At 44.7% G+C, this 12194-nt stretch overlaps 1 protein-coding gene across 1 annotated transcript in view; it reads left to right on the top strand.

Moving 5' to 3' along the window:
- Positions 1–371: 371 nt before the first annotated feature.
- The window catches only part of LOC119524183 (mitogen-activated protein kinase kinase kinase 15-like), a 162154-nt gene continuing 150331 nt past the window's right edge, over positions 372–12194 (top strand). The window contains 1 exon segment of the mRNA XM_037822819.1: positions 372–702. Within this exon segment, the coding sequence (XP_037678747.1) occupies positions 372–702 (331 nt within the window).

Genomic DNA, 12194 nt, shown 5'->3' with positions numbered 1-12194 from the left:
AAAAGAAAGAGAGAGGGAGCAAGGGAAAGAGGGAGAGAGCGAGAAAGGGAGGGACAGAGAGTGAGTCCTGAAATTCCTGAACCCACGGCGCGCGGGGTTCTAAGGAGCCGCCGGGGTCCGGGGAGCCGGCAGGGGGCGCCCTCAGAGCTCTTGCCCCGACGCCCGGCCCAGACCGTCTCCTCCCCACTCCGCTCTCCCTGACATCCCTAGCCCCCGCCTCTTTCCCCCGGCCTTCAAAGGGCACTCGGGGGCAGCAGGGCTGGAGCTGCGGTCCGCGGCCGAAACAGGTGCGGGGCGGCGTGGCTGCAGCCACTTGCGGCCTCCAGCTGATCGCGGGGGTGGGAGCGCGGACGGGCGCGCCGGGCGGCCCCATGGAGGGCGGCAGCAGCGGGGTCCCCCCGGCCGGGCCGCTCGGGGTGGCGAGTGAGTTCCCCTCGTGCCCGCTGCCGCCAGGAAGCGAGGTCGCAGCGTGGCCGGCGGAGCCCGATGGGGCGGCCAAGGGAGCGGCGGCCGAGGGCGGGCCGCGGCGGGCTCTGCGGACAGTGTACGTGCGGAGCGAAAGACCCCGGAATGGCCCCGAGGCGGGTGCGCTGCAGTACCTGCTGCGGGCCTGCGAGGCCGAGGGCGCCCACCTCACCTCCTTGCTCTTCGGGGAGCTCGACTTCGGGCAGACGGCAGTGCTGGACGCCTTCTATGATGCAGGTGAGGGCTAGCGCCCCCTTTGCCCACCCCCTCCCCGCCCCGCCTGCCCTCCTCCTCCTCGCGCACGCCCTGGCGCCTATTCCTGCTCCTCCTCTGCTGGTCCCTTCCCATCCTCGCACCCCCTGGCACCTATGACAGGGCCCCCTACCTTTTGGGGAGGATAGAGGAGGTAGCGTTGCACCCCTTTACGGAGAAGAAAACAAAGGCCACTGGCATTTATAAACTCCTTTTTTCTTCAGTCTCTTTAAACAATCAGATGACCCAAGACTCCACCAGTTAGACAGCTTTTACTTTCTCACTCTTGGCACGTCCCTCACAGCAAGGGGTCCCAACCTTGGGGAGACTGAATCACTTGGGGAGCTTTCAAAAATCCTGATGCCCAAACGGCACCCCAGGCCAATTGCATCAGAATCCCAGGTCGCCCAGGATTGCTTCATGCTTCCCAGGTGATTCCATTGTGGAGCCAAGAGTGGGAATCAGCACCTTGCAGCTGAGTGAGTGTGTATGTGTGTGGGGGGGGAGCTCTTCTTAGAAATACCACAGTGTTCTTTTGCACACTTTAGTTCCTGTCTCCAACACATGCTGACAGTGTGCCGTGTATATTTTACCCCAGAATGCACTCATACCAGGGGTCCAGGTCTCTACCGCAACTGAAACGGGGCACTCGATCTCCAAGCTCTCCGTGAGAAGTGCGCCATAAAGAATCCAGTCTTAAAATCAGTACTTTGAGTTTGCAGGTGTTTCTCTAAACCCACAAGGGGTGGAATGAATTGTTTCTTCGCTGTTTTCCTTACTGCACCTTTGTCGTCTGTACAAGCCTCTGGCATTTGGGTGATCTTTACAAGCATCGTATGTAAGACAGTAATCACCTGGCAGTCCTTGTGCCTCAGTTTCTCCACTGGTCAAACGAGGTTAACCGTGAGAAGGTGAATGGGGAGGTGCTTCTGTACCAGTGGGCGGGCCGCGCTGCGATGAAGGCAGGTTTATTCCGATGACGGCCTACGTGGACCTGTTTTTTTTGGCAGAGCAAATCCTTCCCAGCTGGCAGGTGGGGGTGTCTGCCTTGTTTAAACAAGTGTCGGCTGGGCCCGTTGAAAACACTCTCTTGACCTTTCTGACCATTCTGAGGATAGAAGAGTTGTCGGGGAGACCCGTTCACCTGGAACCACTTACTTTCTCAGCTTCTATTTTTTCTGTCCTGAAATTGGAGTTTGAACAGGCTCTTCTCTGAAAGGTTAGATGCCCCTTTTGGCATTGGGCACAATTGTGGCCTCCTGCTGCTGGCACTGACACGGGAAAGTTGGTGTGCAGGGGTGTTGCTTCTCTAGAGGTGTGTGTGGGGGGGTACACACGTGTGGGCAGCGAATCTTCATCTGCTAGCAGGATCCCTTCCTTCTGCTTGGGAGTGAGGGCTCAGACAGTGCGAAATCTTTCTGTCGCAAAGCTACACAACATGCATCCCTTTTTCTCACTCTAGGTCCAGACTGCCTGGAATTCTCAGCTGCACCCTGTACCCCCTTTGGTTGACTTTGGTCTGGTCTCGAATAAGCCAATTCCTGGTACATCATTATAATTAATAAATGATTTTGATAGGGTTGAAAAAGGATATACCTAGTTTCAGTAAGTGAGTTTATGGATTAAAACAGATGGCCCGCCCCCACCACCTCCTCCCTGCCTGGCTTCCTGCTCTCTCTCATTCACAGGTTTTTGGCATCCCCACCCAAATGATACTAATCTATTATTTTTGATTCTTGGCAGAGGTTCTAGAAAACCACCGTGCAGTATGGTAGCCACTAGACACATGTGGCTATTTACATTTAAATTAAAATTCAATGACATTAAAAAATATAGTTCCTTAGTCATGCTAGCATTTTCAAGCCCTCGATAGCCACAGATGGCTCCTGTGTTGGGCAGGGCAGTTCTAGAACATTTTTCTCATTGCAGAAAGTCCCATCAGACAGTGCTGTTGTAGAAAAAGGCTTGTGGGGGAGGGGAACTAGTAAAGTGTCCCAAGTGTGTTTTAGGGAGGATCATATGTGCAGAAATATCTCGACTTTTTCACTCTTGAGACAATTTTATTAATCAAAAACTTAATTTTCATATTTTATTGGGTGAGATGACAAGACAGAGTGGAAAGAGGAGAGGACATTAGAGCCAAGCCTGACTGAAAACTTTAAGCACTTCCTGTTCTCATAGCAAGTCAGTGCAGGTTGGGTTGTGTTTCTGTCTCCTTATACTGTTTTATGTGGTCCCATGTGATCTGAATCTGAGGTTGTATGTCACCAGTGCTTGGGTGCAGGAAAGCCACAGGTAGGCCTTCAACTGAAGCAAGAAAAAGTGGACGTAGTTGGCAGAGAAGTGACCTGGGCTGTGAGGGATAGGGGACATCCCATTCACTCACTTCTAGTTGAGACCGTGGAAGTCAATGTATAACTTTTGCCCCATAGAAGGACCAGATTTGATTTATTTTAATCTTTATAAATTTAAAGTTTTTTTAGTATCCATCGTCTGTCTCCAAAGGTTGGAGTCTTGATTCAGCAGAACTACTAAATTCAGCAAGTGAGGGTCACATCACCTGGTTTCTCCCAGTATTTGAAGAATAGAACATGCTACCCCTTTTCCCCAGAAGAAACCCCTTCTTCAGGACATCTCTAGACTTTTTATTTCCCGTCTCTCTCTCTTTTAACAGAATTCATAATCATGACTTGAACTAACTTACCAGATGTTTGGACTGTATTTCCCTAAGGCAGCCCCCTCTGCTTTTTTCACCTGCATACTGTGTCTCCCTCCTGGAGGTTCTTGTGCTCATGACCACATCGAAGACAGAGAAATTCCGCAGGAAGGAGATGTGTGTGATTTTGTCTCATACTTTCCCAAACATTTTGGCCATGGAAACCCTATTCTCCCAGAATGCTATAATTGAATACACTTATTGTAGTATCAAATCTTAAAATGAGAACTGTCTGCTAGAACACAATACATTTATCTCCTATAAGTGCACAGTATCATTGATGGAGATTTCCTCTCCAGGTAGTTTGCGGTTAGTTAATGAGCAATCTAAGTCAGGGCCTCTCCCTGTATGCTAATTCTCCATCTTCTGATATTAGTCATTAACTGCTCAGATGACAAGAAGAGACGCTTTGGCTGAGACACAAGTTATCATCCCTGTTCCTGTGGTGTCTGGCTTTGCTTAATTTCCTCCTCTCTAAAGCTCATGAAATGCTACTTGCTTGCCCAGGGGTTCTGCCTTTGATTTTTTTTTTTCTTCAGCTACATTCACATGATTTTAAGAGTCATGGACTATTACCATCTACAGTGAGGAAGCCTTGTATTTCCTGACTATTGATCAGACCAAAACTAGTCTCTAGAATATTCATTTGGCTTTGCTCAATCCTGATGGTTCCCCTCTGCTGGCTGCCTGGCTGTCTCATACAAGTGTCATATTGGGGGATACAAAGTATAGCAGAGATAGCTGGGTGACCACCAAAGTTCATGTTCCCTGTCATTGCTGGGAAGTGGGAACTACATTTCCCAGCACCCTTTGAGTCTAGGTGGGACATGTGACTAGTTCTGGCCAATGAAATATAAGTAGAAGTGATATGTAACATTTCTGGGCCAAGGTATTGACATATCTAGTAGGCTTACCCCGTGCTCTCTCATCCCTTTCCACGGTCTCTGTGGGGGCCTTAGAGGTTCCATGTAGAAGGTGGTGGTGGCAGAAGACACCTGAATCCCTGAGTCCCTCTCTGGAGGAGAGGTGCTGGAGCAGGAACATCTGCTTTGGATTTTTTGTAAACAAGAGAAAAACTTTTATTTGGTCAAGCTGCTGAGATTGGAGGGATGTTTGTTATGGTGGTAAGAGAGTGCAACTTGGGTTATGTAAATCTAACCCAAGTGCTAGAATATTACCTCCTAGACACACCTTAGCAAGAGAGGACCACATATCATCTCATGGGATGGATGCTCATTATTTGTAATATGTGCTAATCATGGGGCCCCTCCTCGCTGTGCTGCTGTGGGCTGAGAAAATATAAATGAGCTGCTTGGACCATCAGTTTGATACCAGGAATGGGGGGGAGGGCACATTCTATCAGCTTCCCCAGTTTCACTGGTGTGGGAAGCTAGGTAATTTTTTCCTTGTGTATTAAGTGATGTTATAATGATTCTGTTAGTTTTTATCCAACAGTACTATTGGGTTTTCTTCAGAAATAGACTATGCAATTGTTTAAAATAAGGCTAGTGCCAGTTCTCTTTGCTGCCCTTTATGTGGGTCATGTCTAGCTTCTTGCCCCATATTGCTATTCCTGGATTCTATATTAGCTTGACACACTGTGTGGCAAAGACAAAGCTCACCAAACATCCACCTGGTTTGCATTTCCTTTTCTCCCTTGCAGTTAGGCTCAGTGAAATGTGAGCAGAAGTAACAAGTGTCTTTTGGGTGCTAAGGCAATTAGATGGTGTGCCTCTTCCATCCTTCTTTGCCTGGCTTATAACCATGAAGATCATGTGTTCGAGATGGCAGTTGAGCCACTGAATTTTGGGGGATTTGTCTGTTGTGGCAGCACAACCTAGCTTATCCTAACTAATACAGCTTGCCTTGAATTCTGCCAGAAATGCCTAAACACATTTCTTGGTTCAACTAGCTTTAATGGGCTTAGTCCACACGGGGATTGTCTCCTGCTCAAGACGGAGCTTTAGAACTTCATGTAATTTGCTGGATATTCCCTCCACATCATTCTGGAAAATGAATAAAGCACAAAGGAGGATGATCCTGTGGGTTACATGGGTTTGATGGTTGTGGAATGATGAAACAGGCAGCCACTATTCATAACCTGCATTTTGCATGGTGTCTATACATGGTCAGGAGACTGGCCAAATCTATTTCCAGCCTTGTATATCCTGGTACAGAAAATCAGGGCAATAGTTAATTTAGACATTGCCTTCTCTTCTGTATGTAAACACTGAATAAAATCATCAATGTAGTAGTTAACTCAGAAACCTTGGAGTTGGACTTGATCCTCCCTTCTCCCTCATTGCCAAATCCAGTTAGTTAATTCCAAAATGGGTCTCAAATTGGCTCATTTCTCTCCACATACCCTGCTACCATCTTGGCCCAAGCACCATCTTCTCTTATCCAGGCTGTTGCCAACAGCTTCATAACAGACATCTCAAGGCTGGGCCAGTCTTGGTGCATTCAAATCCACGTTCTCTGCCTACAAGCCCCCTCGATCCTGGCTCCCTCCTCCTACCCCACAGTCTTCCTCTGGCCGGTACCTGTTCAGCCTTAAGGTCTCAGGTGTTCAAGGAAGGTTTCACAGACTCCTCCCACCTCACCTTGCCAGCTTTTTGCATGCTAAAGTTTTCTTTCCTATCAGGTAATGCAATTGTGATGAAATAGTTGCTGGTTTTATGATTCATCTTCTGCCACACAGCAAACTCCTCCATGGCGGGGAGCAGTTGTGGTTTTCTTTGCTACTGTTTGAGTGACTCCTAGGAACACCTATTTATCTCCTTTTCAGAATAAGTATCAGTGGAGACAGCTGACCTTGGCTTCTACTGTTGAGAGGAAGCAAAACTTATTTGGTGTCCTCAAAAGGAATTCAGAATGTGGTTTCCCATGGAAACCATGTTGAAAATGGTGGCCAGGCATAGGGATATAGTGCAGTTATGATTTTGTCAAGAAATAAGACCCATTCTAAAACATATTTCTGGTTCTGAAACTTTCTCCTCAGTGATGCATACATAGCAGAAGAGACTAGAAGAATTTACACTATAATGGAAACAGTGGTCTCAGTTGTGTGGTGGGAATACAGGTTCTTTTTCTTTTTGATTGTCCACATTTTCTATGATGTGTATTACTCTCTAAAATTTATATGTGAATCTTATTTAAAATAAGTGTCGTAAGAGATTAAAGGTAGGGTTTTTACTCAAAAGGCTTCTCCCTTGCTCCTCCCATGCTGGAGTCAGTGGTGTGGCATACCCATGCTGTAATGACTTCTCCTCGGGGACCAGGCTGGGTGAACCTCTGGCCAGACCTCAGCTGTCCCCTGCTGGACCTGCTGACCTGCCCCTCATGCACACCTCTCTCCCCGGGACCTCCTTCCTTTAGCTGCTGCTGTTCCTGCCACTGAGTCAGCATTGAGCCTGGAACTTTCCTCAACTCTTGCTCACTGACTTCGATGAAAAAAAGCCTTGCACCTGCCTCAATTAATTGCAGCATTGCTGTTTGAGTCATATAGGGTAAATGGATACTTATGGGCTGGCCTGCCATCCTACTGGCTGTGTATTATTTGTTACTAAGGCAAAATGGATATTCAGTTCCATACAGTTAATGTGTAAACACGGTTTTGGGATACAAGCCATGAACTATTTTTAAGCCTTCTACGTATCAGCCTTTGAGGTAGGTGCTGTTTAAATCCTGGGCAAACAATGTAGTGGGGTTGGACCAAACTTCTACAAAGCAAGCTGGAAAAATTCTTGTTTCTCAATACTTGCACAGTTTTGGAACTGTTGGGTGCGGCGGGACTTGCCAGAAATGCCTGGTGGTTATTGAGGCTTGGTTGGTGGGGGGTGTTGCAGAGTAGAATTAAGTGGTGGCACTTGGCAGGAAGGAGAGCTCATTCAGGTCTGGGGTGGTGGGGGTGGGGGGCAGTGCAGGGACCAGGCAGAAATGACCCAGGAGGGAGGGGAAGAGAAGGTAGAGTGAAGCGAGGAGCACTAGATGCAGTTGACTTTTTTTTCTTCTCTTAAATTTTTTATAATTATGGAAAATTTCAGATGTGTACATTACCCAGCTTCAACAATTCTTAACATTCTGCCATTCTTATTTCTTTGAGTATACTCACTCCTTACCCCATACTTATATTTTTAAAAAGTAGGTTCATGTAGAATTTAGACACATTGAAATGCATAAATCTCATCTGTATAGTTTTAAAAACTATCTTCCCCCATATAACCCAAACCCCTGTCACAATATAGAACATTTCCAACTCCGCAGAACTTTCTCTCTTGTCCACTCGCATTTAATCCCCCTTCCACCCACACTGCTGGCCCCAGGCGATGGCTGACCTGCTTTCTGTCCCTATAGATTAGATTTGCCTTTATTCTAGAGTTTCATGTACATGGACTTATACAGTATGTACTCTTTAGTGTCTTGACTTCTTTCGCTCAACATGAGGTTTTTGAAATTGATCCATATTGTTACTCATATCAATAGATCCTTTATAATGTTAAGGATTATTCCATTGTATGAACATCCTGCAGTTGGTTTAGCCATTCTGTTGATGGTCATTTGGGTTGCTTCCAGTATTGGGCTATTACAAATGAAGCTACTGTGAACATTTGTATATAAGTCTTTTTGTGGTCATGTTTTTATTTTTCTTGGATAAATACCTAGGAGTGTAATTGCTGAATTAAAGGGTAGATGTATGTTAAACTTTATAAGAAACTTCCAAATCTTTTCCCAAAGTGATTGTAACATTTTTATATTCTTAGTAGCAACACATGAACGTTCCAGTGCCTTCACATGCTCACCAACACTTCATATTATCACTGTTTTTGATTTTTGCCTTTTTAGTGGGGGATATAGTGGTTTCTCATTATGGTTTTAATATGCCTTTCCTTGATGATTAATGATGTTGAGCATCTTTTTCGTGTGCTTATTGGCCATGCAGATGTCTTCCTTTGTAAGGTGTTTGTTCAAGTGTCTTACCCTTTTTAACTGGGTTTTTGTCTTATCAGGTTGTAAAAGTTCTTTATATATTCTGAATTCAAGTCCTTTGTCAGAAATATATCTTGTGAACAGTTTCTCCCAAACTGTGGCTTGCTTATTCATTTACTTAACGGTGATTTTTAATGAGCAGGTATTTAATTTTAATGAAGTCTAATGTATACTTTGTTTGACTTTGATGGCTGCCAGAAGAAATCTTTGCCCACCTCCAGGTTGTCTCCTTCCGAAAACTTCATAGATTTAGCTTTTACATTTAGGCCTGTGATTCAGATCATATTAACTTTGACACAGGTGACTTATGACAAGCTGAGCCTGACACCTCGCCTCAAACACATGCGAGGCCAGCCTTGCCCCCAGTGTTTTCGGGAGCTATGAGTCTCTCCATGGCAGGACCACTGCTGCCTCCTTTTCATTTCACCACCCAGGAAAGTACCAGAAAGGCAGGTTATGCTTTAGGTGACTGGCCTTTCTTCCTTCCAGACCAAAAAAACAAAAAAGATCCAAAATGTAATTTTACGAACATGTGTCCCATTGTCCCTAGAAATACAGTAGCCGAGGAGGAAGGTCGTTGGCTTATGTTGAACCAAGATTTGCATTTCTACTCTATCATTTATTGGGTGTGTGACCCTGGAGAACTTTTTTAAAATCTCTGAGCCTCACTTTTAAAAAATCTCTATGTAGACATTACAGCACAGTGCCTTGAACTTTATAAGTACTCAATAAATGTCAGTCCTCCCCCCCCCATTCCACTCCTCTCTGCCTTCTGTGGCTTCCCCTTCCACCTGGGATCAATTAATATATCAGAATCTCGGTATAGAATGAAACTTGATTAGCGAAATAGTCAAGACACAGGGATCAAACCTCTTGAGCAATCATCCTATAGTGGGGGGCACATTATACTCTTGTAATTGGTAAGAGAACTTTCTGGTGTTTTGAGGTTGGAGATTCTATCTTAATTCTATTTATGTTCCTGTGCTGAAGAATGTAGGTGAAGAAAAGGCATAGAAACCTGCATCAACTTTCTTGTTTTATTGACGTATAACACACATGCAGAAAAGGGCACAATCGTAATACTGCTTGATCAATTTTCACAAAACTATACACACTATATACCCAGCACCCAGATCAAGAAATGGAACACCAACAGCATCCCAGATGTAATTGTTTCCATTTTCTAGTCCCAGCCTGCCCAAGGATGATGACTACCTGAGTCTCAGGAGCATGGGTTATTTGCCTGCTTCTGTACTTTTATGAAGGGTATAATACAGCTTGTACTTTTTGGTATCTGGCCTCTTTCATTCACCATTACATTGTTAATATAGCAATAGTTCATTCTCATTTCTATATAATATTCCATTGTAGGAATATACCAAAATTTATGTTTTGTATTACTAATGAGCATTTGAGTAGTTTCTCATTTGAGACTATTACAAATAGTGCTGCTGCTATGAATAATCTAGCATTCTTTTTTTATTAGGTCCTTAACAGCTTTATTGAAATATAATTTATCCATTTAAAGGGTACAGTCAGTGGTTTCAGTATATTCATAGAGTTGTGCAGCCATCACAACTATCTAATTTCAAAACATCTTTGTTATTCCTCAAGACACTGTACCCATTAGCAGTCATTCCCAGCCACCTACCCCCCAACTCCATGCCCCAGGCAGCCATTACTCTCTGTCTCTGTAGATTTCTTTATTCATATAAATGGAATCAGAAAATATGTGGCCCTTTGTGACTGACTTCTTTCACTTGGCATAATTTTTTCAAGGTTCATCCACATTGTAGCATGTATCAATGCTTCATTCTTTTTTTATTGATGGGTAATATGCCATTGTTTGGATAGACCACATTGTGTTTCTCCGTTTATCAGTTGATGGACATTTGGGTTGTGTCATCTTTTTGGCTATTGTGCATAATGCTGCAAGTTTTTGTGTGGATGTATGTCTTCATTTCTCTTGGGTATGTGCCTAGTAGGAGAAGACTTGCTGAGTCATATGGTAAGTCTATGTTTAACCTTTTGAGGAGCTGACAAACTGTTTTTCACAGTGGCCGCACCATTTTACTTTCCCACCAACAGTACATGAGAGGACCAATTTCTCCACACTCTGTCAGCACTTGTTATTGTCTGTCGTTTTGATTATAGCCATCCTCATAGATGTGAACTCTTAATTTCTAGGAAATCTTTCTATATTTGGGCATTGTGCCAGTTTGAATGTATTGTGTCCCCCAAATGCCATTATCTTTGATGTAGTCTTGTGGGGCAGATGTTTTGGTGTTGATTAGGTTTGCTTAGAATGTGCCCCACCTGGCTGTGGGTGATGACTCACCATATAAATGAGCTGACTCAAAGAGAAGGAACTCAGTGCAGCTGTGAGTGACATTTTGAAGAGGAGCAAGCTTGCTAGAGAGGAATGTCCTGGGAGAAAGCCATTCTGAAACCACAACTTTGGAGCAGACGCCAGCCACGTGCCTTCACAGCTAACAGAGGTTTTCCGGACGCCATTGGCCATCCTCCAGTGTAGGTACTCGATTACTGATGTGTTACCTTGGACACTTTATGGCCTTAAGACTGTAACTGTGTAGCCAAATAAACCCCCTTTTCATAAAAGCCAGTCCATCTCTGGTGTTTTGCGTTCCGCAGCATTAGCATACTAGAACAGGCATTAAGCCCTTTATCTTTTTTCTCTGTGTTCAGATTGGATACTTTCTATTGAATTATTTTAAATTCACTGACTCCTCTGTCATTTCTTTTTCCAATAAGCCTGTCCAGTGAGATTTTTATTTTGCTTATTGTATTTTCTTAAAATTTCCACTTGGTTTTTGCTTTATCTTAAATTTCTTTGTTGAGACTTTCTATATTGCCATTCCTTTCAGGAGTGTTTGGCCCTTCTTTTTGAAGAATTTTTTTAACTGCTTTAGAGGGATTATCGGGTAACTCTGATATCTGTGTCATCTCATTGTTGGAATCTGGTGCTTGTCTTTTCCCATGTTAGGTGAAACTTCCCTGGTTCTTTAAGTGCCAAGTAATTTTGGATTGTATCCTGAACATTTTGAATATTCTGTTCTGAGACTCTGGGTCTTGTTTATATCTTATGGAGTATGTTGATAATTTTGCTTTAGCAAGCGTTTAGCCTGTTTGACTCAGGCTGCAAGTTCTGACCAGCCTTCTTTGGGTTGTGGTTTCAATTTCAGTTGTGGTGTCAGTTCTGATTTCAAAGCCTTTTCAGTGCTGTTGGGGTCTGTGCCCCAGCCAGTGGCCAGTCTGGGAACTGGGAGTTGGTTTATCATGTAGCTCAGTTCTCAATCTTGGGTCTGCAAATTTGGGTCAGATTCGTGCCTGTGCAGCTTGGGGGTGAGCTTAGGAATTCATAAACAGTTTTATGGGCTTCCTTTCCCAAGCTCCTCCCTTTCCACCATCTCCTTTGTACTCCCTGCTTTATTGGGACTCCCCTGTCCTCTGGACAGAAATCTGAGGCTTTAGTTACCCAACTCTGCCTCACACTTTCCACCGCTGTACACATGGCTGAGCCCAGGAGTTCAGAGAGAGGAAAAGGGCAATGGGGGTTCACCTGACCTCTTGGAACTACATCACCTCCAGTTGGAAAAGAAAGCTCCCCTCCCTCAGAGTTCTGGGCATCCTTGGGCCCCTGCTGCTACTGTCTCTGCTGTCAGTGCTGTGGGATTGCCAGGGGACTGTGCCTTGAAAGAAAGGGAAAGGAAAAAATGGAAAATTTTCCTCATTCTTAGCATTAAAAGACCCC

This window comes from Choloepus didactylus, chromosome Y (genome assembly GCF_015220235.1).
Source record: "Choloepus didactylus isolate mChoDid1 chromosome Y, mChoDid1.pri, whole genome shotgun sequence".
In the NCBI taxonomy this organism is placed as follows: domain Eukaryota; kingdom Metazoa; phylum Chordata; class Mammalia; order Pilosa; family Megalonychidae; genus Choloepus; species Choloepus didactylus.
This window is presented reverse-complemented; position numbering and strand designations above follow the sequence as displayed.